Source organism: Aspergillus brasiliensis (genome assembly GCF_001889945.1).
Source record: "Aspergillus brasiliensis CBS 101740 unplaced genomic scaffold ASPBRscaffold_3, whole genome shotgun sequence".
Classification (NCBI taxonomy): Eukaryota; Fungi; Ascomycota; class Eurotiomycetes; order Eurotiales; family Aspergillaceae; genus Aspergillus; species Aspergillus brasiliensis.
Genome location: NW_027137444.1, coordinates 76,601 through 102,204, shown reverse-complemented (window position 1 = coordinate 102,204; position 25,604 = coordinate 76,601). Strand labels below are relative to the sequence as shown.

At 52.0% G+C, this 25,604-nt stretch overlaps 11 protein-coding genes across 11 annotated transcripts; 6 read left to right on the top strand and 5 right to left on the bottom strand.

The window, feature by feature from the left end:
- Positions 1-938: 938 nt before the first annotated feature.
- On the top strand, positions 939-2,386 carry ASPBRDRAFT_52331 (uncharacterized protein; the record flags this gene model as incomplete). The annotated part of the gene is made up of 4 exons (XM_067626878.1): positions 939-1,796; positions 1,842-1,894; positions 1,937-2,059; positions 2,104-2,386. 4 exons carry the CDS (start codon positions 939-941, stop codon positions 2,384-2,386), a joined length of 1,317 nt encoding a protein of 438 aa, XP_067481410.1.
- Positions 2,387-3,841: 1,455 nt separating this feature from the next.
- On the top strand, positions 3,842-5,517 carry ASPBRDRAFT_52330 (putative MFS multidrug transporter; the record flags this gene model as incomplete). The annotated part of the gene is made up of 4 exons (XM_067626877.1): positions 3,842-4,048; positions 4,099-4,593; positions 4,647-5,320; positions 5,385-5,517. The coding sequence occupies 4 exons, from the start codon at positions 3,842-3,844 to the stop codon at positions 5,515-5,517; spliced, it is 1,509 nt and encodes a 502-aa protein (XP_067481409.1).
- Positions 5,518-5,579: 62 nt separating this feature from the next.
- Positions 5,580-6,362, bottom strand: ASPBRDRAFT_120323 (uncharacterized protein; the record flags this gene model as incomplete). Its single annotated transcript, XM_067617338.1, has 1 exon — positions 5,580-6,362. One exon carries the CDS (start codon positions 6,360-6,362, stop codon positions 5,580-5,582), a length of 783 nt encoding a protein of 260 aa, XP_067481408.1.
- Positions 6,363-6,841: 479 nt separating this feature from the next.
- ASPBRDRAFT_171047 (glycoside hydrolase family 28 protein) lies at positions 6,842-8,781 on the bottom strand. Its single transcript, XM_067619702.1, has 4 exons — positions 8,295-8,781; positions 7,829-8,251; positions 7,650-7,779; positions 6,842-7,603 (listed from the first exon to the last, which is right to left on the bottom strand). The coding sequence occupies exons 1-4, from the start codon at positions 8,550-8,552 to the stop codon at positions 7,281-7,283; spliced, it is 1,134 nt and encodes a 377-aa protein (XP_067481407.1). The 5' UTR covers positions 8,553-8,781; the 3' UTR covers positions 6,842-7,280.
- Positions 8,782-9,606: 825 nt separating this feature from the next.
- On the top strand, positions 9,607-10,878 carry ASPBRDRAFT_171042 (TauD/TfdA family dioxygenase; the record flags this gene model as incomplete). Its single annotated transcript, XM_067619701.1, has 3 exons — positions 9,607-9,751; positions 9,802-10,381; positions 10,437-10,878. Exons 1-3 carry the CDS (start codon positions 9,658-9,660, stop codon positions 10,876-10,878), a joined length of 1,116 nt encoding a protein of 371 aa, XP_067481406.1. The 5' UTR covers positions 9,607-9,657.
- Positions 10,879-11,286: 408 nt separating this feature from the next.
- Positions 11,287-13,281, bottom strand: ASPBRDRAFT_52325 (uncharacterized protein; the record flags this gene model as incomplete). The annotated part of the gene is made up of 8 exons (XM_067626876.1): positions 11,287-11,301; positions 11,350-11,427; positions 11,477-11,571; positions 11,629-11,937; positions 11,990-12,139; positions 12,186-12,605; positions 12,655-12,732; positions 12,780-13,281. 8 exons carry the CDS (start codon positions 13,279-13,281, stop codon positions 11,287-11,289), a joined length of 1,647 nt encoding a protein of 548 aa, XP_067481405.1.
- A 1,669-nt stretch (positions 13,282-14,950) lies between these two features.
- On the bottom strand, positions 14,951-15,161 carry ASPBRDRAFT_96545 (uncharacterized protein; the record flags this gene model as incomplete). The annotated part of the gene is given in 2 exon segments (XM_067629538.1): positions 14,951-15,073; positions 15,087-15,161. Coding segments are annotated over 2 exon segments (198 nt in total), but the record flags the coding sequence as incomplete, so codon positions are not given.
- A 1,185-nt stretch (positions 15,162-16,346) lies between these two features.
- Positions 16,347-17,393, top strand: ASPBRDRAFT_118793 (uncharacterized protein; the record flags this gene model as incomplete). The annotated part of the gene is made up of 1 exon (XM_067617197.1): positions 16,347-17,393. The coding sequence occupies one exon, from the start codon at positions 16,347-16,349 to the stop codon at positions 17,391-17,393; it is 1,047 nt and encodes a 348-aa protein (XP_067481403.1).
- Positions 17,394-18,261: 868 nt separating this feature from the next.
- ASPBRDRAFT_119039 (transcription factor domain-containing protein) lies at positions 18,262-20,647 on the top strand (the record flags this gene model as incomplete). The annotated part of the gene is made up of 3 exons (XM_067617220.1): positions 18,262-18,349; positions 18,398-18,452; positions 18,508-20,647. The coding sequence occupies 3 exons, from the start codon at positions 18,262-18,264 to the stop codon at positions 20,645-20,647; spliced, it is 2,283 nt and encodes a 760-aa protein (XP_067481402.1).
- A 441-nt stretch (positions 20,648-21,088) lies between these two features.
- Positions 21,089-22,399, bottom strand: ASPBRDRAFT_119374 (uncharacterized protein; the record flags this gene model as incomplete). The annotated part of the gene is made up of 3 exons (XM_067617249.1): positions 21,089-21,409; positions 21,473-21,965; positions 22,017-22,399. The coding sequence occupies 3 exons, from the start codon at positions 22,397-22,399 to the stop codon at positions 21,089-21,091; spliced, it is 1,197 nt and encodes a 398-aa protein (XP_067481401.1).
- Positions 22,400-23,585: 1,186 nt separating this feature from the next.
- On the top strand, positions 23,586-25,573 carry ASPBRDRAFT_39238 (GMC family oxidoreductase). The gene has a single exon (XM_067624104.1). The coding sequence runs from the start codon at positions 23,618-23,620 to the stop codon at positions 25,433-25,435; it is 1,818 nt and encodes a 605-aa protein (XP_067481400.1). The 5' UTR covers positions 23,586-23,617; the 3' UTR covers positions 25,436-25,573.
- Positions 25,574-25,604: the final 31 nt, after the last annotated feature.

Here is a 25,604-nt window from a genome sequence, read left to right as displayed (position 1 = left end):
TCAAACAATCGCCAGGTACTTGACGCCGTGGCAACACACTCACTAGTATCGATCCACTGTTTCTTCGGTCGCAGGGACAGATTGCCGGGCCGATCCGGAAGCAACATTGTTCCTGTCGCTGTCCTAGCTGGGAGCCTTTATCTGCTCAGCAACACCTTCGAGGATATGCCCAACATTAGTCTGGCAGCATGCTGAGCTCTACAGTCGAACGGAGCCAATAGCTGCTGTTTACCCAGTTCTCGCGCACTCAATTCCGATTAATTGGTAACATCCGACCGTACGAGTGTCTTTCGTACTTGTTGCGGACGCATTGAGTATTTTGATGATGCGTATGATGCAAGTGATGCGAGTTCAGAGGTGCTAACTATGACTGACGATAGCATCGCCTGGACTGGTAGTGATTGAGGACGGGCGTGGCTGCAGGTAGGATATGTCGAAAACATCCTCGGACTAATACTTACCGTGCAGGGTACCCAAAGTGTCAATGATCAGCACTGCTGCATGTCATCGAATCTGTGAAGCTAAATTATGGAGTAAGTAGTCATCTATCCTCTGTCGCTTGGCATACATCTGCCGGTGTTCTCTTTGTGTAAAAGCCATCTGGGAGAAGGAAGGTACCTCATGACACGGCTGCAGGTCTCCGCAGAATACTGAAGGGACTGTCAATTGACTCCGTGGCTATTTGATCGTTGCGAATGTTAATCGGAGCATTTCCGATCCATAACCTGATTGTCGTCGAGCATTGCTTGACGCTCGTCTCGACAAATCGCGTTGTGCTCTGCCTCCGCATGGCTGCCGATCCCCTTGCATCCCCTCCCGACAATGACGGCATTTAGGCTCAATCAGCCAACAGCTGGGACATATAACCTGTTGTCGGAAGGCGCAGCAAAGCGGTGCCGGCATCTGATGGGTATCAGAATTAGCCAGAAAAACGCGAGATGATGATGTTCTCAGCTATCAGTTTTGGAGTTTTCGCAGGCCTAAGTTTGGCCGCTTCGGTCGCACCTTCGCTTCAAAAGAATGGCACCACCTGCACCGTCATCCCCTTGGGAAACGGGCAAGATGATGTCCCTAACATCCTTTCGGCTGTCGAACAATGTGGCCGAACGTCCGGAGGGAGAGTTATCCTCCCTGCGCCGTACACATACCGAATCAACCAGCGGATGACGACCCACCTGGCCAATTCCAGCCTTGAAATCGGCGGTACGCTTCTCTTCAGTGACAACATCGACTATTGGGTCAACAACTCCTATCGCGTCGACTTTCAGAACCAATCCACTGCCTGGCGTATCACGGGCCATGACTATGTTGTGGATGGGGGTCCACATCAAGGGGGAGTAGATGGGAATGGACAGCTATGGTACACCTGGGCCAAAGGGGGTAGTAATGTCTTTGGACGGCCGATGCCAGTGCATGTGTTCCAGTCGACGCGAGCAACCCTGCGTAATCTGGCCATCCGACAACCTCAATTCTGGGCCGTTCTGGTCGATTCCTCTTCGCATATCACCCTGGATAATTTCTACGTGAATGCCACAAATCACGATTCCTCGGTGAGCCCCGAAGGCGAGTGGGTGCAGAATACGGATGGGATTGACACCTACCGATCTGACCATATTACCATTACCAACTGGGTCTACCAGGGTGGAGATGATGCAGTGGCTTTCAAGGGAAACTCGACGAACATCCATGTCGAGAATGTCACCGTGTATGGCGGGCCGGGCATTGCTTTTGGGTCGCTGGGACAATACCCCGACCGGACGGATATTGTGGAGAATGTGACAGTTCGTAATGTTCAAGTAAGATGCCCAGAATTATGGTGAGAAGTGAGCTAACAGGTATAGGTACAACCGTCCTCCCAACGGGCGATGAATTCCGGGGTCTATTTCAAGAGCTGGTAGGTACCACGTCCTTTAAATGATAGTAGCTGACTTGCCAGGATTGGGGTCAACTATGGTGTCCCTCCCAATGGTGGCGGAGGCGGTCATGGATACGTGCGCAACGTGACAGTGGAGAACCTTCGACTCAAAGATGTTGAATTACCTGTGTACATCGATACTTGGTGAGCGACACAACCTGTTTGAGGCACTCGGCTAACCCGGGCAGTTTGAGCTACCTGTTCAGCGAGAACATCACGCAGTACTGTGACACATCGACATACGAATTCGAAGATCTGCACTTTAAGAATATCAGCGGAAACGGACTGGCAACGGTGACAGATTATCCGGGGAAGAACATCAGTTTTGCTGTGTCTTTGCTTTGCTCCGAAAAGGCACCGTGTACGGATCTGACCTTCGAAGACATTAACATCACGCTTCCAGCCAACTATACTGGCAAGCATGTGCTGTGCGAGAATGCAGAGGTGGAGGGGCTCCGATGCAATGTGTGAGCTAAAATCGAAACATCATGTCCATATATAGAGTCGGCTGCATGTCTCACATGGTTGCTCGCTTCTGTTGATAATGCTTGACGACTATCAAACTCATGCAGCGAAGTCAGTCACATTGGATGACTTTGGGTTCCAATCGGATTTAAATTCCAGAGGACCAAATAATGATTTGTGGAAAGCCAGCAAAGCTCGAGACCAAGTCTCCTCGGCCCTTATAATCTCTATCCGCATGCCTCGAGCGTATTGACGTCTGTAGACGAGGCCCAGTCGTAGCAAATGTCACGGTGAGCAGTGAAACAAGGGAAGATATCTAACACCAGAGGATATCGATCATATACAGCCCCAATTTATCCGACAAACAATGTACTATTTCAAACACTTCTTGATTGCATCTCTCCTTATTACTCTAACCTGTACATTCCCCCACACCTCATCAGAAATCTCCACTAACACTTCTAGACGCGCAATCCCCATCCACCCCCACTAGTATCACAGCGACACCATGTGGCTCTAACTCGTGTCCCACCGACAATACTGTACGACAGCAACCTCCGCACACCGTACACCACGTATATCGCCACCTGCGTGTCTAGCCCAACCTGTCTAACTGTGTATTGTAAGCAAGCATCCCCCCTATTGGCGGGTATGCAGCTGCTAATAGCTCCACTAGCGGATTGTATCTCGGGCGCCGGGGTCCGACCTGTTGTTCGGGATACTGCGCGGCAAGTAAGTATCGATCGACGGACCCGAACTGGCGTGATTGTAGCGAAGATGATGAAATGTGTCGAGATGGCAGAGATTGTTGTTATGGAATGAGTATGCGAATGGACTGTATGTGAGGGAATAATGTGTTGTATCTGCATCAGTTGCTTCTGCCTTGATTAGTATGCTGCGGGGTGATCAATTAGTGATCTTCTGAGATAACAGCATTATGATTTCACATGGGAATCCTTCTCATCAATAATGATAAATCCATTGGTCAGTTATGTCCCATGACACTGGCAGAGGGTTAGCTCCGCGAATCACGGAACGAGCATCGGCAATTGACAGCTAGGGAGCCTCGGTTCAATCTGCAGGAGTCGCAGCAGCAGCAGCAGCCAGACCCTTATATAATAGACAGAAGCCACCCTGACAGACGGGCCAGACTGCTGGCCCCGGCAATGTTGGACGGGCATCAACTACCGCCGATCCACCCATTTGGGGCAAATGTGGACTCGGATTGGCTGGGATTCTGGGGACCCCGCGCTACCCCGGTATTCCCCCGGACTAGTCCCTCGTTTATGGACCCCTTATCAATAGTACAGCAATGAGCAAACGCGGCCATGAATCCACTCGTGCTGCCCGGACAAGTCATCCCCGAGCTACTGGGCCCCCTTAGTGGGGTTGGTTAAATTCCCAGGTACTCCTCGTGGCTATCGTACGATCCTCAAAATCGTGCCACTGCAGCATCCATCAATGTCCAGCATGTCGCTCGAAGACTCCCCCAAGTCCCGATCGGACTATATCGAAAAGACCGAATTGGGGGAACTGACCACGGAAATCCCCGGAAATACCCTTTCGGAGTCACACAAGACATATCTGCTGCAGCGACATGGCACGTTGGATCTCGATCCGGTCCCGAGTATGGACCCTGCGGATCCGTACAATTGGCCGTTATACAAGGTGAGAAGCCTCTTTCTCTGTCAATAGGGACAAGGCAACTGACGAATCAGAAAATCTTCAATCTCATTCTAGTCGCCTTCCATGCCTGCATGGGCACTTTCACCGCGGCAGCCGTCATCCCAGCCTACGAAGCCATCGCCACCGACCTGGGAGTCTCGATGCAACGAGCCAGCTATCTCACCTCTCTGCAAATCGCCATCCTCGGGGGTGCGCCTCTCTTCTGGAAACCCCTTTCTCAGCGCTACGGACGCCGTCCCATCTTCCTCCTCTCGTTGATCCTCAGCTGCGTCTGCAATATCGGCTGTGCCAAGAGCCCGGACTATGCGTCCATGGCGGCCTGTCGTGCCCTGGTGTCGTTCTTTATCTCTCCGGCGATGGCCATTGGCAGTGCCGTGGTCACGGAGACGTTCTTCAAGCGTGAACGTGCGCAATACATGGGTATCTGGGCGGTGATGGTCACGCTGGGAGTGCCCGTGGGGCCTCTGATCTTCGGATTCGTGACTCAACGCGTGGGATATGAATGGATCTATTGGACTCTGGCTATTGTATGCGATGAGCACCTACAGCACCTATCTAGGGATATAACTAACAGGAATAGACGAACGCCGTCCAATTCATCCTTTATGTTTTCTTCGGCCCCGAAACCCGATACATCGGCACCGACATCCACGCCGCCTCGGCCTTTAAGCGCGAATACCTCTCCGTCCGTCGCATCGACCCGGCCCCTCTGCAACTCGCCGAGTTCTACCATCCCCTTACCCTTGTCACGAATATTCCCGTCCTCATTGCGTCCGCTGCCTATGCTATGGTCTTCCTCTTCGCGTCCGTCATGAACTCCGTCGAGGTGCCGCAGCTGCTGCAGGCGAAATTCGAGCTCAACGCGGAGCAACTCGGTCTGCAGTTCCTGGGACTGATTATCGGTTCTCTGCTGGGTGAACAGCTAGGTGGAGTGCTGTCAGACACGTGGATGAATGTCCGCGCCAAGCGAACCGGCCACAAGCCCGAGCCGGAGTACCGTCTGTGGCTCAGCTATATCGGGTACTTGCTGACGATTGCGGGTGTGGTGGTGTTCTTGGTGTGTACGCAGAACGCGCCGACGGGGCGATGGGTTGTTAGTCCGATTATCGGAACGGGGATTGCTGCGTTCGGCAACCAGGTCGTCACGACGGTGATGATCACGTACGCGGTGGATTCGTATCCAGCTGATGCGGGGAGTGTGGGTGTGTTTATTAACTTTATTCGATCGACCTGGGGGTTTATTGGGCCGTTCTGGTATGTATCTTCACTGCTATGCTATGCTACTGCTATATGGTATGCTAACGTGCTAATGTAATAGGTTGCCCGACATGTTCGACACCGTGGGCATTGCCAAGAGTTCGGGTGTAGTGACAGCGCTGTTAATGGGCGTGAGCTTTATCCCGACAGTCATACTCCAGTTGCGGGGGAGGAAGTGGAGGGCAGTTGAGTAGATACATAGACTATATACATAGCAGTACACATACACACCCATTTGGTATAGAAACTCAATCAACTAATTAACAGTATTCAAACACTGACTCCTCACCAACCCTCCTTCCCCAGTACTACTACCCCCTCCAACTCTACTAGACTTCACCGGCATCATCCCACAATCATCCAACACCCACGTCAACACCTTCACCACCCCAGTCTCCGTAACCCCCTCATCCACCCCCAACTCCACCGAGCGTATCCACGGCTCCGCCCCAAAACACATATTACACATCAACTTCCTCCTCTCCCGACGAACCTTCTCAACCATGAAACTCGTCCGAAAGGCCGCTGAATTCGATACCAGGATACAATCCCGCGGTGTCTTGGCATCTAATTCACCCATGACTTCGATCTTCGTGGGTAAATGTTCCGGGACGCATTCGATCACGAGCCATGCGTCGCTGACTGCTGGGGTAATGTCCGTGGAGTTGAAGGGGTGGATTTTTCCCGCTGGGCGGGAGATTAAGGGGAAGGTGGTGTAGTGGGGGAGGTTTTCGGTGATGTAGTGTTGCGCGGAGTGCAGGGCCGTGGGCGATGGGTCGTGTAGGTGGACTGTGTGGCCTGCGGCGGAGAAGATGCATGCGATGCGCCGGCCGAGGTTGCCGGCGCCGAGGATGGCCAAAGGTCGGGGGGAGATTGTGGGGGGTGAGTAGGGGGTGTAGGGGGTTGTTGGGAGGGAGGCGATTGTTGGTGTAGGAGGAGTAGTTGTTGTGGTTGTAGGTTGTTGTGGTATGGAGGTGGTGGTTAGGGCTGTGTTGGGGTCGGTGGGTGGTGTGGTGGTGTCTATGTTTGTGAGAGACATGACGAGTAGATAGTGTATTAGATGGCTGAGATGTGTAGTATATGCTGGTGCAGAGAGGAGCAGTATTTTATACTACTAGGGGTTTTCTAGCTGCTACTGCTCTATATATAAAGCGTGTCCATCTACAAACTGACTGGTTCTCCTCGGCCGAAGCAGGATCTATCCCGGGGAGATATGAACACCTCGGAGTTCATACCTACCTTGTGCATCACTACGGGGAGATGGGCTTATTATTCCTTGATGAGGACAATGGAACTCGGAGGTGATGCCAGATTGGGATATAGATTAATGGTCTGACTTTGGACCTGAAATACGGTTCCATGTGGCATCTGTCCTATGACAGGGAATGGGAATGATAACCTGGTTAGTGCCGACAGGGTTTAGACCGGGAGTGTGAACCCTAAAAGTCTTACTAGGTTGGGATAGGCAAGACTACAGTATGATGGATATCAGGTATTAGTACTATGCGATTGAACACTGTTCTTGTATCAGTACTCTGCAATTAAACATTGTTTTGGGAATAGATACTTGTTGAGTAGAGTACTCAGTAAGAGAGAGCTGAAGATATAATATTCTGTATCTTGTGTGCATCAACCGGTGATGCCGAGACATCTTGGGTGGCGTACAACCTTTTTCTGGAACCTCCCTGAAGGCTTCTATTCCCACCAATCAAAAGCTTATCCCAATGGGGCAACAGGAGAATGTTCCCTGCCTATGAGGACTGCTACCGTGGTCAGATGTTCTTGCAGGTGGAGCATTCATCAATCAACTGACTCCGACATAAACAACAGTTCAGATGCAGATCAGATCTACATTGCCACTAGTCACTCAATTACCCATACTCTGAGCAATACACTTTGCTCCATAAGGAGCAAACCCGCTACCACACTGGTAAGAGCAGCAGCAGCAGCTGCCGCGCTAACAGCTGATATCATCCGGCACATTCTCACAAGAAGAGCTGGTCTTCCCTCCAGTCACATCCACATCCGTCCACGTCCAGTCGGTGCAGCTGTCCGATCCGCAGACAATATAAATATTAGTACCCGAGCTCTCCACACTGCCCTGCACATTGTCCAGGACAAAGTCTTCAATGGTAATCCCATCAGTCGGCGACTCGCTCGTATCGTCGTAGTTCTGCTGCACAATGATCCCATATTTGGTGATCTCCGACAGAGTGATCTCCTTGTAGGTGACTTCACTGACCGATCCAGTGTCGCCGTAGATGGTCTTGATGCGGACGCCTATAGCTTGTTAGCATGGCCGAACAACTCTAAGAGGTAAACTTACCGTTCTGAGAGTTCTTGATCTCCGAGTTGTAAAACGTCACGTTCTTCACGGTGTTGTCACTCCGACCTCCGACCGACCCGATCGATAGCCCGTGGCCACCGGAGCAGACGCCACCGGAGAAGTAGATGTTCTAATCTGTTAGCCTCCACATCACTGCTTAAAAGGTATAAGGTACATACCTCACCCGAGTTCACCGCCACACAGTCATCCTGGTTGTAGACATTCGCGCCCGTAATAGTGATATACGTGCTGTCGCCAATGTCAAATCCATCCGTGTTGGCCGCCCCCTCATCATCGCCATCCGAGTTGTCAATGGTAATGTCCTCCAACGTCAGATCCGTCGACCCGTCGATGCTGAAGACCTGCACCGGCGAGTTTTGGATGTAGATGCCGCTGATCGTGGACGAGGTCAGATCATGCGCGTAGAAGAACTTGGGCTTCGTTTTGCCGCCGTTGCTGCCCTCGTCGTCCCACCACCGACTGCCGTCGCCGTTGAGATAGGCCCCGTCGGCCCCGGTGACGGTGATGTCCGTTCCGGAGACCGAGACAAGGGGGCCACTCCATTCCTTATATCCAAAGGTGGTTTCGCCTTCGAAGATGACCTGTCTATGTGAGCGGGGTCGCGCGCCGAAGTAGAGAACTTACGTGAGTCCCGTCGTTCAGATCGGTCAGATCCAAAGTGGTCCCTGAGGGCACCGCTACATCGGACAGCACGATAGTGGAACACGAGGTCTTGGACTTGCTGGCCGAAGAAGCTCCCTTGGATCCGGAGAAGGTGCACGAGGTTGCGCGCTTCTCCAGATCCTCAAGCTTAGGGGCGGGAGTCACCAGCGGATCGGCAACGGGGCTCGCACTGACCAGTGCGGCCCAGAGCGTTAGGACGATCACCGAGCTAGAAACCATGTTGCAGATGCTGCAGAAAGTTCGAGACAAGCTTTGGTTGATTTCTTGTATTGTGTTGGGCTTCTTGGCTGGAAATAACTACACTATATACTGCATCTCTGCTACCTCTGTGGTGGAATATCTTGGATTCCTGGGACGGCACTCGCACCTCCGACGGAAGAAATGCCGTAGCGTGCGGGAAAAGGTGATAGTTCCTGCAGAATTCTGCATGCTTCTTCGAGCGCCACAACTATATTTCCCGTGCCTGACGCGCAATGTCTTCAGTAAAGCTTAGCCGATTACCCCGCGCGTGCAGCGATGAGTGGTGGGAAATTGATGTGGTCACTGTACTTGAGGCAGCCGTTACTGTAGTGTAGTGCTGGTAGTCTCTAATCTCCGATGGGGTCATACTGGGATGTCCGGGTTATTTGTGATGAAGGCCTGCTTTGTGTGGTGTTTCGTTGAAGAAACTGCAAGCCGCCAAAAGGTCATCACACGGTGACAGCCATCTGGACTATGAATTTGTGACAGGCCGTACAACAATTTGGTCAAGCAAGCCTATGCACGTTCGTCTTGAAGACCGAGAATTTTGCTCCAATAGAGCCAAAGTGGGAGCGCACGTTGATCAGAGGCTGTGTCTCCCAGATCAGTTCAAAACACTACTTGTGGCCAATGGACACATACACGGCCAGACAGGCCATGTCGTGCTCTAAGCTCTGGAGAATGAAGCGTGTATGTTGATTCGGTCACCAACTGTCGCATTATCTTACTCATTATCAGAAGACTTACCATGCAATTTCGGACCTTTTTGGCCATTACGGTCAAGGGTTGCCCCTGAACGGCACATGGCCTGGCCTGTAGTCTGACATCATGCGAAAGTCATGACTAACCATGTTCTATTGACCATCAGCTGATCAGTTAATCATCAATGATTGATCAATGATTGACCCCTTGCTGAAGAGACTGATTGATAAGACGCGATAAGCCTGGCGATAAGATACGATCGGCCTCTTCCGCGACCGGGACTGCCCGATGCCGATGAGACATGAAAATGCGACCAACTATTTAACTCCTGTTCATCCCCACTGTCCTGCGAGAATTCGATCGCTTCTGAGAGATTTGCACCATGGCTCCTACCGTTCACTCCCTGCCTCCTCCTCCTGGCTCCGATATTGATTTCGGAGCCATTGTCGAGAATATCGACCTTGAGAACCTGACCGGTAGGACAGACGATTGCCCATCCATTGAAGATCCCTGCTAATTGTCGTAGATGACGACTTCAGTGTCATCCGGAGAGCGCTTTACGAGAACCTCGTCGTGGTGGTGAAAAACCAACATCACCTTACCCCCAAAGCGCAGTACGAGCTCACCCGTCGATTCGACCCCGCCGCCTCGCAGTACGGCCACGGCAAGACTCTCGATGCGAAGCGGAGCATTCTACATCCCGACTTGAAGACCGTTCCCCATCAGCCCCAAGTCCAGGTGATTGGCCATGGGTTCGTGGAGGCCTACGAGGGCCTCACCAATATTCAACTGAAACACCCCCACCACCGTACATTCCACCGCGACGCCATTCCCGACGAGGAGGACTACGATTTCACCCGCTTCTATCGCTGGCACATCGATGCGGCCTTGTACGATTTCTACCCGCCGAATGTGACGACGTTATTGGCCGTGCGCGTCCCCAAGGGCCGCAGACAGACGTTGCGGTATGATGACGGGTCGAACGAGACGCTGGATGTGCCGTTGGGAACGACGGCATTTGTCAGCGGCGAAAGAATGTTTGAGATGCTCTCCGACGCGGACAAGCAGTTTGCGCTGACGAGTCGCGTGGAATATGCACCCCATCCGTATGTCTGGCCAGTCCTGCCATGATCGTGTAAGCAGGCACGCTGACATGAACAGTTATATCTGGATGAGCTCCGCTCGTGCTCTTCCCACCGGTCTGGGTCTTTACTCTGAGGACAAGGAACTCCCTTTGTCTGATTTACCTCCTATCGACGAATCGAAGATTCAAGTCTTGCCCATGGTATGGAAGAACCCTGTGACGGGCAAGCCGGCGCTGCAAATCCACCCGTCGGCGGTGCGCAAGATTCACCGCCAGGATGGCACCGTGATTGATGATCTGGCGCGCGTACGAGAGATTGTGTACAAGTTGCAGCGTCCGGCGATTAGTCCGCCTCATGTGTATCCGCACGACTGGGAGGAGGGCGATCTGGTGCTGTTCAACAACCGGGGAGTCATCCACTCGGTCGTTGGCGCGTTTGGCAAGGATGAGGTGCGCTTGTTCCGCCAGTGTAATCTGGCCGCGGGGGAGGCGCCACTGGCGTATGAGGGAGATCAATAGAATAGAATAGAATAATACATTAATCATAGAGTACAAACAGTCTTGATTCTTATTGTAATATATGGTGCTGGAAAATTAGGTTGGTCGTTGCCTTGAGAGCAGTTCTCTATTGACATACAGTAGTAGATATCCTGCAATGCGCCTGCCACCAATAACCAGCCCAATTGTCAGTCCTGTTAAAGAACATGCCCATTTGATCAAACATGGTCTCCTGCCATTGATATTGAGATTATATAGACAACACTGGAAGCTACCTGAAATGGCTGAAGATCGAAGCAACGTCAAGAATATATGCACATTGGGTATATGCCTGTCTAATTACTATTAGTATGTTCATGTCTACTTTTATGCACATCCATCGTCTATCGTCTATCGTCTATCATCCATCATCTATCATCCATCCTCATTTTAACGAGCAAGTTCCTGTTTTTGTTAGCTTGGTGAATGCTCTGCCATGTATGTGAAACTTACACTAGCCAACTTGCTCTTCGCGCGAATCGTACCACCATAGAAGACAAGAACCCAAGGTACCAGGGTCAAAAGCAGGCCCTATGCCGATTAGTTGAGATGTTAAACAAGATAAGATCGCAGAACGTACAATTCCACCAAGCAGACTAGACGCTCCAGGATAACCGAGGTTGGTGAACATGGCATTGGTGACGAGAGGGAAGACACCCCCTAGCAGGTTTCGGCCTGTTTCGGTCAGCATGTTGCCTTTCATTCGAAAGTGAGTTGAATGGTATAACTTACAGCACGACTGGGCGGCGATCGCGGAACTGGCATACCGATGGTAGGTATCCGCCAGGTAATTAAACACCGCCAAGTAGACCGCGAAGATGCCCATGGTAGCGCAGGCAATTGCCAACGTCGGAACAATCCATGGCACAGATGAGTAGGAAGTCCATCCGAACCAGAACAGTCCGATGGGCATGAGGATGGATTCCACGCAGACAAAGTACAGTCGCGCCTCGGGTTTCTTGGGGAGGAATCCGTACTTGTTGGCGATCTTGTCTTGTAGGATGCTCACGATCGTGATGATGATGGCACCGACACACATCGCTGGTGATGTTAGTAGCTGGTTGGGTAAGGTAAAGATAGGAAGGCATCGTACATGCAAAGACCGCTCCAGTCTGCTCGGTCGTAAAGTGGTGATTGGTCTTGAAGACCAACGGAATCGAGCCGAACTGCAGGTACAGAACAGCCCAGCTGAAAGACACCCACAGGGAGAAAAAGAAGACCACAGGCTCGGTGAAGAGCATGTCTAATACGTCAGTTCTGACCATCTGATTAGTGAGGAGCGAACTTACGGAATGGACGATAGCAAGAAATGCTGATCATCTGCACAAGAGACTCGCGCTGCTCGTCACTCTTCACTTTCCATCGGATCCGTCGGGCCTCGCTCTTCTCGCCCATGATGACTCCATAATGGCCTGCAGCCTCGAGCTGCTCATAATAAGTGTTCACCGCATGTGCTTTCCGGCTCAAGAGCACACTTCCGCGCGTCTCCTTGAAAAAGAAATAGATGACCACCACGAAGAAAGCCGACACAATGGCATGCGACCAGTAAATCCAGCGCCAGGACGTGTGCGCCACGATAGCACTGGAGCATAAAGGCGCCAATCCAGTTCCAAACAGCGCGGCACCGGAGAACAAGGCCATGGGGGTATTGCGTTCCTCTGCATGGAAAATGTCGCTAATTACACCACCAACCATGGTCGAAAAGGTTGCTGTGTCGGTTAGCTACATACTCAGGACGATTCGTCAACTTGTACGTACATGCACCCACGCCCTGAAACAATCGCGCGATCAGAAGTCCTGCGAAGATATGCGTGCCTCCGCAAGCAATAATGCACGCTACTCCTGTTAGCCTCCATCGTAACCCCCGGGCGAAAATCGCATACCAGTGAACAGCACACCACTGGCGACGAAAATCGGTCGCCGACCATTAATTTCCGAAAAAGGCGCCAGGACCATCGGGGCCAGCGCAAACCCGACACAGAAAATCGTGATGCCCAGATTGTATACCACCGCACTGATCCCCCATTCGGCCGTCAGCTCCGTCGATGCTGGGTTAACCTCGCCTGCCGAATAACCCGCCAGTGCGGTCACGGCGCACGCAATCCAGGTCATCATCCACTTGCGCCATTTCGGCCACAGAAACGGGGAGGTATATTTCTCGAGACTCGGGGGGTCGGGAGCAGGCGATTGACCGGGACCCGGAGGCGCCGTGATTAGCGGTGTCGGTAGGGGCGTTTCTAGCTCGAGATAGAGGTATTCGATCTCCTGCGCGGCGACATCTTTCTCCGGACTGAAGACGGGGTCGATTGGACGATCCAACTCAGGCGAATAGACGGTGTCTGCGGAGCCTGACTCACTCGGAGAGGGAGCCTCGTGTGTATGCATTGCCGCGGCAGGCTGCTCTGGCTGTTGATGATGATGATCTTGCTCGAAGCAGAAATTGTGTGTGCCATTTCCTGGCGCCGGGACAGGGCCCTTTTTAAAACGGGATGACGATCCAGTGTTCCAGCCAGTGCGGAAGTTTAGTGCCGATGGGGACCAATTTGGAGAAGCTGTGATTATCAACGTCGGAAGGATTGATTACTTTTGATTCCACTCGATGGTCGATCGTCGAGGCGGCCTGCGATCGACGGGTTGCCACGCCCTAGTTGTAACCGCAGTTGGCAGTCCCTCGGCAATGGCTCCCGAGGCTGAAGCTGAATGGAAGTATCTAGTATCTACATGCAGGGCAGGACACGAATGATTCATGAAATCGACATGCAGTTTGCTGAATTGGGAGTGAATTCCCACGCCAGGGAACTCAGAAACTAGTTGTTTAGTGGCTGCAAGCTGACGCATTGCGACGGGGGAGCCCTGAATTTTTGGTGTGAAAAACCCGACATTCCCCACTTCGGTTTCTCCAATTCGGAGACACAATCCCATTCACATTCCCATCTCTTGACTCATTGACGAGCCTTCAGCCGATGTAAAAGTTGGGGAAGTTTGGGGAATCGGCCGAGATGGTTCTATTCTACATATGAGCTGAACCTGGTCTTATCCCATAAATCCTTGCTAAATCTTCCTGCACATGGCCACATGTTCCTCCGAATTGCTGATGGAGACGCGATCTGAAATTTCTTACCTCATGGGTCCCTCTGAGGCGGCCGGGCCATGTGCCCTCCGGGGAGATGCGCTACAACTCCGAAACATGCTGCTGTAGCCTCCTGCACTGCAACTGACAGATCGATAGTGAGATTTGTGTCGCGTGGTTGATAAGGACTCGAAATAACTACACGGACCGTTCTCCGCAGTGTCTCGGTTAGCCGGCTTAACCACTTCAGCGCATGAGCCCCTTGGATAAGACGAGTCTACCCTCTATCAGCTGCGGGGTAAACATTGACACATGATACCAGTCTCTACTGCTCACTGGCTAGGTCTACCGATGGCTAGCTGCGTTCGTTTGGGCAGAAATGAGCTATGTATTGCATCCTACCCTAGACAAATGCCAAGGACCACGGTGCATCCCTTCACCTCCGAGGGATGCGGTAGGTGCACTAATTGGCTTGCAGCCTGCAGCTCCTCCCACCGACTGTTATGCCGAGAGAAATCACAGGTATATGAGTCAGAGGGCGCTTTTCGCGGGTGTCTACGTTACCAGAGACGGGACATTCTTGGCTGAGACTTTCGAATGCGGACACCTGTCGGAGTTGCATATAGGTGCGACATTCGCTGAAATCATTGAGGGCTACAGCTTAAACAGTAACCACTAGTTGCTTATCTCACAGCTTCCTGACTTGTGGCTTTGACATGTGTTGATCACCTTGGTTAGCAGATATGCACAAGATGCCCTGTGAATGGCATCTTGAAAGAGAACCCCGGAATATATTCTGTTAGCTGGATATTCTGTTATTAAGACCTTATTTGATGGTCTTGGTTCATGGGCAAAGTAGTCCTTTTCAAGGACCTGCCCGAATCATGATGCTTCAAATACTCTGGCATACAGTCAAGTAAATATATTCCGTTGTCAGGGATATGTGCCGGGTTTGTAAAACGTTCCTTTCCTGGTCATTTCATGACTCATATAACTTATAGAATAAATATGTACTAAAGTAGAAACTATCAAAACAGGTAATAACATAGATACAGTTGAATGAATCAAATCTAAAATTTCATAAAACATAAAGTGATTCAACATCAACTCATCTAGCTACATTTATTGTTACAGGTATATTATTAAAACCTACTTCAAAGAAAGCTAATATAGCTAAAAATGTAGTTGTAATTATAGACCTGTAATTTCGGCATGATCTCCGAAGACGAGCTAAGTGTTTAGCTAAGAGGACCCTGAAACAAATTATCCCATAGCTGGTGAAGGTATTGTTCCGTAATAGTCTTAACGACAGCTTATATCGACGCAACATGTATGCTACACGCCAAGATGCAAGATTTATGTTCGTCACAAGGCTCTGCAAGACCATCAGCTATGACCGGATCAGTCAGCAAGCAGCCTTACTGTTATGTTCGAATCGCAGCCAGTAATTTCAGCCCGTCCATGGATCACTGCGATAGTAGCAGACTAGTTAGAAGTTGTCTGAGCGGGGTCTTGGCATAACACCAGATATCTTCTGATAATTGGCTACTTGTCACAAGGTGTGAAATCGACTGGTTCACTGACATCAGAATAGACTTTACGGTGGCGAATAATATTCTGAGCTGTGATGATTGTGCATCGCTTTGGGACTTTTGAAGATATTTAACACTGTTTTACCACGAGTAGAAAGCTGTATCGATGAGCGAGGGCTTCATCATCTGGAAAGTGATGATAGTAGTTTGACAACTCCCTGTTCTTTTGAGTCTTTCAATATATGTCAAGAATGACAGAAGCCTTATGAGATGACTAAAATATTCGAGATCCAAATCGAGGAATTGCTCGAAGCTAACTTTTTGATCCCGAAAGTCCAACCATGGATACGGGACGTTCCACATCTGAGCGGGCAGTGTCATTTTGCGATGTACGCAGTGATGATCATTGCAAGGATATGATGGATTCAATGTGTTTGTGTTCGTTCTCTATATCTTCAAATCAAGATATCTGGTGAAAGATAACAGGAAAAACCGAATCCTGGCAGGGAAAGAAGAAGGAATATATACTATGATCTTACGATGTATCTATGGAAAACCTTGTAAAGTGATGCTTCACCTAGTCACTGATCTTCTCTTCTCAACCTTACCGGGCTAGCCCATATCAAAAAGCTTCGTCGAAGCCAAGGAACAATAACCACAACATGGCCTATCAGGCCTTTTGGATTCAATCTACGATTTCAGGCCACACAAGAAGGAATGATCCTATGATCCGTCCATCCTAGATACTGAATACGAAGACAGTCATTCTTTCTTGACATCTTCTACAAGGCACAGATGGAGACCCTGCAATCGAGCGAGCTCCAAGCTTGTTGCTCTCTACCACCAGCATGTGGCTCGACGACGTAGGGAGCAGACTGGGCTCCAAGCTGTCACGTCCCGTTACCTACGTCATCACCTCCTTCCTCTCCATCGCTCTGTATAATGTCGTGGAGCTGACCTTCATTCTCCTGCTGACGTTCAAGCGCCGCAAAGGGCTTTACTTCTGGAGCTTCTTTGTCGCTACGTGGGGTATCGCCGTCTACTCCATCGGGTTCATCCTCAAAGACTTCAACCTCGTCGAGAATGCCATCTCCTACTTCTATGTCACGCTGATCGTGGTCGGCTGGTGTGCGATGGTCACCGGCCAGTCGATGGTGCTGTACTCGCGTCTCCATCTCGTCGTGCAAAATCATATCATGCTCAAATTTATCCTCGGCATGATCATCTGCGATGCCGTCCTACTTCAAATCCCAACCATCATTCTATGCTACGGCGCAAACTCCACGTCCTTCGATAACTTCATAATACCCTACGCCGTATACGAGCGAATCCAAGTGACTGTCTTTTTTATTCAAGAATTAATCATCTCCGGTGTCTATGTTTTTGAGACGTTCAGATTGCTGCGGTCTGAGGATGAGATCTTGGAAGGGCCACACCGAGAGGCTGCGCGGAGGCTGATGCTGCACCTGATTCTCATGAACATCATCGTCATAATCTTGGATATCGCCATTCTGGTCCTCGAATGGGCGGGACGGTATGCGACGCAGACTGCCATAAAGGGATTCATCTACAGCATCAAGCTGAAGCTAGAATTTGACATCCTGAACCAACTGGTGGCGTTTGTCTACCACTCCCACATAACGAACTCGGGTAATCTGGAGGGGGAAAGCTCGTCGAGGAATCTCTGGGATATCAACCAGCCATCTGAGCAGCGTACTGCCCGATCGCGCCATGGCCATCCTAGGCACTGTGCCTGGGCCGGCGCGGCGAACAGGATACGACGCGACTTTACTATTTCGGCCGAGAAGAGAATGTTCAAGATTATACAATCTGCCAAGAAGCAATCTAATTCCAGTGGATCCGGACCGGATCAGGGTTCGGATCGTACGACATGAGAAGTTTACTCGATCACGTCCAAAAGATAATGGGAGGGCTATTTTGGATGCCGAGATCAAATGCTCATTTGAGGAGTATGACAATCCCATCACCCTAAAAGAGTGGACTTCACATTGGGATCAAGGCCGTACAGGTACCATCTACAACTGATGCATGGCTTTGTTCATAAGTGCAAGATGTTCGAACATCTTGGTCTGTGCAGGGAACCGGGCAGTTAGACAGCGCTTCCGGCAGAACAAGGCAGATCTGGGAAATCTCTGCAGAGACAAGGGCATACGCAACATTCCAGTGATGCGAGCATACCGATACCTATATGAAAAATCACTTGGATTACTGAGACCCTTCATTTACTGTCTCTGTTCCTCGTTCCAATTCACGACTATCCCCAGAGAAACACCTCCGAAGCCTAAAGTCCAAGTGATGGGAAGATCCAACGGCGTATTGGTTGGGAATGTGGAGTTTCCAGGGGAGGTATACCCAACATCCCGAGAATTACACAAATGTCTTTATATATCGCTAATATCGGCCCTGTCCAACAAATCCCCTGTACACTAAGAGCTCAAGAAGACACAACATATATCGATGAATGTCAAGTAGTATATATATATATTTACGGCTTCTAGAGATACTGTACATATCCATCTTTGTAGATTGTAGATGCGATTGATCGATCCAAATCCGGAGTGGCGCCGTCCTCCCCGGAATAACCCAAAGCGGCAAGTTTGCCTCCGGGCGTCGGCATTCTGGCCGAGGCTTGGCACTCGGCTGGGTTGCTTGCAATGCTCAGCTGTGATGCATCATCACCATCACACGAGCTAGTTGACCTGCCTGTTGCGCAACGCTTCCGTGGGTATTCACGGCGTAGTGATGGTGAGACCTTCTAAGCAATATCAATGCCAGCGATGTTCCCGAACCTTTGCCCGGTTGGAACATCTCCAACGCCATGATCGGTCGCGTATGATCCCCGCTCATATTTGGAGATTCCTATTGACCCCAATCTCAGACACCAAAGAAAAGCCGTATCTCTGCACCCAATGCCCCAAGGCGTTCACGCGAAAGTACGGCAATCTCCTCTACTAGATTCCCCACTACTATTTACTGAGTAATTCCCAGAGACCTCCTGGCCCGCCATGAACGCCTGGCACACAATGACGCTGCTCCTGGCCAAGGATCAACATCGTCGCCTTCTGTGGCATCTCCCCAAGTGTTTGATGGCCTCAATGTCTTGGCATCAGCAGTGACCGATCATCCTGCTCCTGCCACCATACCAGGCCCACAGTCCTTACTCCCGGCTCCTCACGAGTCGTTTACGCCCGGTTTGGCAGCCTCGACACAAGGCCATCCGATCGCGACTCCCAGTCTTTCCGCACAGGGACCTCCAGGACCAGCTGGCTTCAATGAGCCATTCGTCGGCTACGGACCGGCCACTTCGTACGATGGGGATGATTTCACGACCTTCCTCGACAGCATCCCACTCCCCAGCCATCCGTATTCACCTACCTATCAGCCCCTCCCACTATTCCCGGGATTCCATTTCGACTCCGCATCCGAGTATAGCCAACCTGTTGCCAAGGCAAGCAACGACGTTACAACGCCCTCCAGCTCCATCCTTCCTAGACATGGCACGCAGCTACCATCGCTTCAGCCCGAGGGAGCCCACACGCCTTACAAGGCCCGCGACCCGAGCGCCCCCATCTCGGTTACCGCGCAATGCCGGGATCGGCTCATCGCGGAATTATCGAGTTACTCCAATGTGGTCCCAGAGCCCTACACGCCATCTCGACATGCCCTGTCCAGATGCATCAGCGCGTACATGACCAACTTTCATTGCCATTATCCCTTCATGCACCCTCCCACCCTCGACGTCGATTCCCTGCCTCTACATCTCATTTTCGGTATGGCTTCCGTGGGCGCCCAATACTGCCGGGAACCAGACACCAGCATGAGCCTCTACAAAGTGGCCAAGGCTGTGACGCTGGAACATATCCGGCGAGACCTGCAGTGGGGGTGTCTAAGTCCGGAGACGGAGGGTCCGGTGGACCCGGTATCTCGAGGCCAGGATATTATCGAGACGGTCCAGGCGCTCGTGCTGCTCATCTCGGTTTCGTGTTGGTCTGAGCGCGACCCACCTCATCACGAAGCATTGTATATTCGAAGTTTTATGGAGACCCTTCTGCGACAAGGAGGGCTCAACGACTTGCCGGCGCAAGATGGGTCATGGGAAAGTTGGATCCGCTACGAGAGGATCAAACGGACAAAGCTCATTGTGTTCTGCTTTTTCAGTGTCCAAACAATCGTGTTTGATATTCCGCCGCTGATCCTGACTGAAGAGCTGACGCTGGACTTGCCCTGCACCGAGCGAGAATGGACGGCCACCAGTGCGAGTCAGTGGCTGGAAGAGCGCAGTCAGAGTCGTGGAGAGCCGAAATTGCAAGATGCTTTGAACTCGTTGTTCACCCACACTGGCGCAGCCAAGTCTAGTCTGGAGAGTTTCTCTTCCCTGGGAGGCTATGTCCTCATCCACGCGATGATTCAGAACATCTGGGTAATACAAAAGGCAAGCAGGCTCCCTGTCACCAACGGAAGCTTTTTGTCTCCGTCTGTGATCACATCCCTGGAGCAAGCTCTGGAACTCTGGTGTCAATGCTGGGAACACAATCAAGAATCCTCGATCGATCCCTTCAATCCCCACGGGCCAGTATCGTTCACTTCTACAGCCCTGCTCCGTCTGGCGTATATCCGACTCAACGCCGACTTCAGCTCCGCCCGTCGACTGGACACATGGAACCCAGATGTAATCGCCCGATCTCTCAAGAACAACCTATCCGTGCAGCGAAGCGACCGACTTACTCGAGCCGCATTACATTGTGCTCATGCACTGAGTACACCGATCAAACTGGGAATCAACTACGTCGCGCGCACACTCGTCGTATCGTGGTCTAACCAGTACGCATTATGCTCTTTGGAATGTGCTGTGTTACTGGCCAAATGGCTCGAGGTGGCCACTATCCCCAACCCAGAACCCGCTTTGACGGAACAGGAGCACAAGTTACTGGAGTTTGTGCTGGAAATGGTCATGGAAGCGCAGCATGGAGTGTCCCGTGAATGGCTGCTGGCGAATAATACCCGTCTGAGTGCGACTGTCACTAGGTTGTGGGCCAGGCTGTTTACGGCGGATTATATTTGGCAGTTGGTGAATCTGATTGGGAGTTCTCTTAATAGATATGCTGATATAATAGAGAGTGATGGATGAGCATGAATCTCCTTGGTGGCAACCAATATTAAGATGCTTACTGGTGATAGCACCGACCGCAGTCGCAGGGCCATAATGATGGCATGGTATGCTGCGTGGAACTTTAGACCTCTAAAAAGTCCACCACGATCGTGGACGGGACACCCTACTGTATATACCCAATTATATATAAAATAGCTCGAGTTGAGCATCTCAAGTCGCAGTATCTCAGTCGAATACGAGCAATGGCCAGTAGTCATAGTTTCATTTGCTACCAACCCTTATACCAGCCTTGAGTGGCCATAGTCTCCTATTCTCATATCCATCCAACAAACACTGAGGACCCATCATACAAATTAAAGAACGACATAAGTGTATCCTCAGATCACCCCCTCCCCCTCCCCCTCTAGCTCATCCACCAAATTAAGCACACCCCACTGCACAGCAAGGCTAGGCTATAACCTACTCATCCCAAACAACAGAAACCACCTCCCCAACGAGACTCTTCTTAGCAACAAGCGGCACCGGCTTCCCCGTCTTCCCATTCCACCGCGTCACCCCCACCGCATGGGTATTCTGCAACGCCTCCGCGATCATCTCATTCCGCGCCGAGATCTCAAATTGCCGCGGCGAGGACCCGTACGCAGGGTACAAGCCACCGAAGGTGACATTAATAGGACGACGACCGGACTCGTCAGCGATGTTGAAGACGGCGATGGAGTCGTTGTTCGCGCCGAAGGTGTTGTCGTCGCGGTTGCTGACGATGATGCGGTTGTTTTGGGGCTATAGGTAGTAGACACAGTTAGTGGAGAAGGAGTAAGGGGTAGGTAGATAGTGTGGGCTTACAGAGATGGCAATTTCAGCGACCTTGGAACCGTTGGGCGGGACGGCGCCGCCGTACGAGTTGGCGGTATAGAATTCCGTGAAGGAGATGGTTCCGTTGGAGGGATATGTCACTTTGTAGCCTGTGACGTGGTTGTTTAGTTCTGAGGTCAGGTAGAAGAGGACATCTTCGTGTGTGGCGTGGCTGGATGAGGCGCCGGCGGGTGTCCAGAAGACACCGTGGCGGGGACCGGAGCCGGGTGCTGCCACCAGAGGAGCTTGGGGTTCCAGGAGTCCTGTGGTAGGGTTGATGTGGAAGATGCGAATCAGATCAGCACCCAGGTCGGGCACGAGGACGAATTGTCCGGTTGGGTCGACGATGACGCCGTGCGAGTGCGGTGCGTCCTGTCTGTCGGGGACGGGACCCGGGGCGGACAGGGTGTATGTGAAGGTTTGGGAGCGGTTGAAGACACCGCTGATGGGGTCGAGGGAGTAGCTGGTCACAGCGGATCCTTCACTGTGATGGATAGTGTTAGTAGTGTAGTGGTATGGGATGGAATGGACGTACTAATGAGCCACGGCGAAGAACTTGCGGTGTGGCACGCCCGGTGCCGAGTAGAACTGCGACATGACCGGCCCGGCGATGGTCTCCAGCTGTACCACCTTGGACAGAGTGCCATTAGGCCGGATGGCAAAGGAGGTCAGGGTCCCGTTGGCCAGGTCAACCGCTTCGTCCAGGCAGTACAGGACACGGTTGTCGTGATCCAGCATCAGCCAAGACGGGTTGGTACCACAGTCCGTCGACTGGGCGACAGTTTCCAACTCATACGGTCCTCGAGACGATTGGGTCAAGGACAAGGTGGTCACGGTGCCGGCATACGAGGCAGCATAGAGTCTGGAGGCAACGGCGGAGGTTGCTCCGAAAAGGAGGGGTACGACGCTGAACTTCATGATGGCAGGGCTACTCAGCTGGTATCTCTGCAGCAAGAACAGTGTCCACTGATAAGTGATCGGAGTTCACTTGTTTTGGTATGAATTGGGTGGTGGAATTTGTCAATGACCTTGTTGGAAGGGAGTCTGGACACGGCGAGATTGGTAAACGAGGTGATTTGCAAGCAGTTGAGTTCCAGAACCCGAGGGAGTTGGGAGTGATTAGCGCCAGTTTTAACTCGAAGCGGCTGCCTGTGTCTTGGCTGTCGGCCTGCATGAAGAATAACTGCACTATCGCTCAGCTGGGATAGCAGGTCTCCATTGTGAGACAGTCCCTTCCTGCAGGGTCCCAGATGGCCCTCCGATTGGTCCTCGGCGGATGGTTAGTTTGCGACGGCGTTTCTAGGCGCGGATCCCATGCTCTCGTATAACATCATCCTGGTCCACCTGCCGGCTTTATGAGTGCGATCCATGGTTCCCGCTGACGGTCCGTAGATCATACTGTGCACGGGACTCTGCAGGTTCCTGAAGACTGACTAGTTTGAACACCCTGAAACAGGCACTCCGGTCTTCACATTGGTGGTGAGTTTGCACGTGGGCTAGGCAGTCTAATTAAACTCTCCCGTGGTCCCTCACCCCGTGGAGTGTCCATTAAACACGATAGGCTTTCTATCGAGGGCATGACGAGGACCCTATGGCTTGTGCACTTGGCAGAAGCTGACCGGAGCACGAATCGGGAAGGGCATAATTCTGAGTTCGGACGTCTCGGCATGCCGAAATTCGGTATGCCTTGGCGCCACGATGATTTGCGACTAGGATTCGTATAGTTCGTTGGCCACGAGGCTGCCTATCGTCAGCGTTAGGTGGCCAGCTATAGGTACTCAGCTATTATGGGGCCGACTAACCATTACGAGTCGGACATAGCCTCTGCGAATTGAGAGACAGAGGATCAGGACGCCAATCCTCCGCCCCACCGCCCAAGGATTCGCTCCTCTACTATCCAGGGATCATGGCTTGGGAGAGCGTATACGGGATGCTGACGGCTGAGGACATGCAGGATGGGATGCAGCTTACAGCCCCTATCAAGATGCAAGATGAGGATGGAAGCAGAGGAATTGGATTATCGAACAACTTGGTCTGGACCGTGACTCGTGTGTATAAGTAGATGGCTTCTTCGTCCTCTCATCTTCAAATCAGCAACCAGCGATTCCTCTCTCATTCTCTCATTATCTGCCTATCATGCAGACTCTCCTTGTGAGCTCTCTTGTGGTTTCCATTGCCGCTGCCCTGCCACACTACATCAGGAGCAATGGCATTGAAGCAAACCTCCTGACCGATCCCAACGATGTCGCCGGCCGCACCGTCGACTACATCATCGCTGGTGGAGGTCTGACTGGGCTCACCACGGCCGCCCGTCTGACTGAGGACCCCAACATCACCGTCCTCGTCATTGAAAGTGGCTCCTACGAGTCAGACAGGGGTGCTATCATCGAGGACCTCAACGCCTACGGCGACATCTTTGGCAGCAGTGTGGACCATGCCTACGAGACTGTGACGCTCGCCACTAACAATCAGACTGCGCTGATCCGCTCCGGAAATGGTCTCGGTGGCTCTACCTTGGTCAATGGTGGCACTTGGACTCGCCCCCACAAAGCACAAGTTGACTCATGGGAGACTGTCTTTGGCAATGAGGGCTGGAATTGGGACAACGTGGCTGCCTACTCCCTCCAGGCCGAGCGTGCTCGCGCACCCAACGCCAAACAGATCGCTGCTGGCCACTACTTCAATGCATCCTGCCATGGTGTCAACGGTACTGTCCATGCCGGACCCCGCGACACCGGCGATGACTATTCTCCCATCGTCCAGGCCCTCATGAGCGCCGTGGAAGACAGGGGCGTCCCTACCAAGAAGGATTTCGGATGCGGTGACCCCCATGGTGTGTCCATGTTCCCTAACACCTTGCACGAAGACCAAGTGCGCTCCGATGCCGCTCGCGAATGGCTCCTTCCCAACTACCAGCGTCCCAACCTGCAAGTCCTGACCGGACAGTTTGTCGGAAAGGTCTTGCTCAACCAGAACACGACCACCCCTCGTGCCGTCGGTGTGGAATTCGGCACGCACAAGGGCAACACCCACAACGTCTACGCGAAGCACGAGGTCCTCCTGGCCGCTGGCTCCGCTGTCTCTCCCACCATCCTCGAATATTCCGGTATCGGCATGAAGTCCATCCTGGAGCCCCTTGGAATCGATACCGTCGTTGACCTTCCTGTCGGCCTGAACCTGCAGGACCAGACCACCGCTACCGTCCGCTCGCGCATCACCTCCGCCGGTGCCGGACAGGGACAGGCTGCTTGGTTCGCCACCTTCAACGAGACCTTTGGTGACTACGCCGAACAGGCGCATGAGCTGCTGAACACCAAGTTGGAGCAGTGGGCCGAAGAGGCCGTCGCCCGTGGCGGATTCCACAACACCACCGCCTTGCTCATCCAGTACGAGAACTACCGCGACTGGATCGTCAACCACAACGTCGCGTACGCGGAACTTTTCCTCGACACTGCCGGAGTGGCCAGCTTTGACGTCTGGGACCTCCTTCCCTTCACGAGAGGATACGTCCATATTCTCGACAAGGACCCCTACCTCCGCCACTTCGCCTACGACCCTCAGTACTTCCTCAACGAGCTGGACCTGCTCGGTCAGGCGTCCGCTCTTCAGCTGGCCCGGAACATCTCCAACTCGGGTGCCATGCAGACGTATTTTGCTGGGGAGACCATTCCCGGTGATAACCTCGCGTATGATGCCGATTTGATGGCCTGGGCTGAGTATCTCCCGTACCACTTCCGTCCTAACTACCATGGAGTGGGAACGTGCTCCATGATGTCGAGGGAGATGGGCGGTGTGGTCGACAATGCTGCCCGTGTGTATGGTGTGCAGGGACTGCGTGTCATTGATGGTTCTATTCCGCCTACGCAGGTGTCGTCTCATGTGATGACGGTGTTCTATGCCATGGCGCTGAAGATTGCGGATGCCATCTTGGAGGATCATGCTTCTATGCAGTGAGCTGCTGCTATCGATATCAAAGGACTTTGATTGGGGATGCTAGATATAGCATTCAGCTACTAATGGACAGATTGGATAGACTGGATAGATGGATAGACTGATAGATGGATAGAATGAATATACGTTCTTTAACTTTCAGCGCCTGAGTTCTCACAGTAGGCACCTATAA

Excerpts from the sequence above, each read along its gene's own strand:
- ASPBRDRAFT_171047 (XM_067619702.1), bottom strand. The coding sequence starts at position 8,552 with ATGGTTTCTAGCTCGGTGATCGTCCTAACGCTCTGGGCCGCACTGGTC. Across the intron at positions 8,252-8,294 it reads ATCTGAACGACGGGACTCAC|GTCATCTTCGAAGGCGAAAC; the intron begins GTAAGTTCTCTA and ends TCACATAGACAG. Across the intron at positions 7,780-7,828 it reads TGGCGGTGAACTCGGGTGAG|AACATCTACTTCTCCGGTGG; the intron begins GTATGTACCTTA and ends CTAACAGATTAG.
- ASPBRDRAFT_39238 (XM_067624104.1), top strand. The coding sequence starts at position 23,618 with ATGCAGACTCTCCTTGTGAGCTCTCTTGTGGTTTCCATTGCCGCTGCC.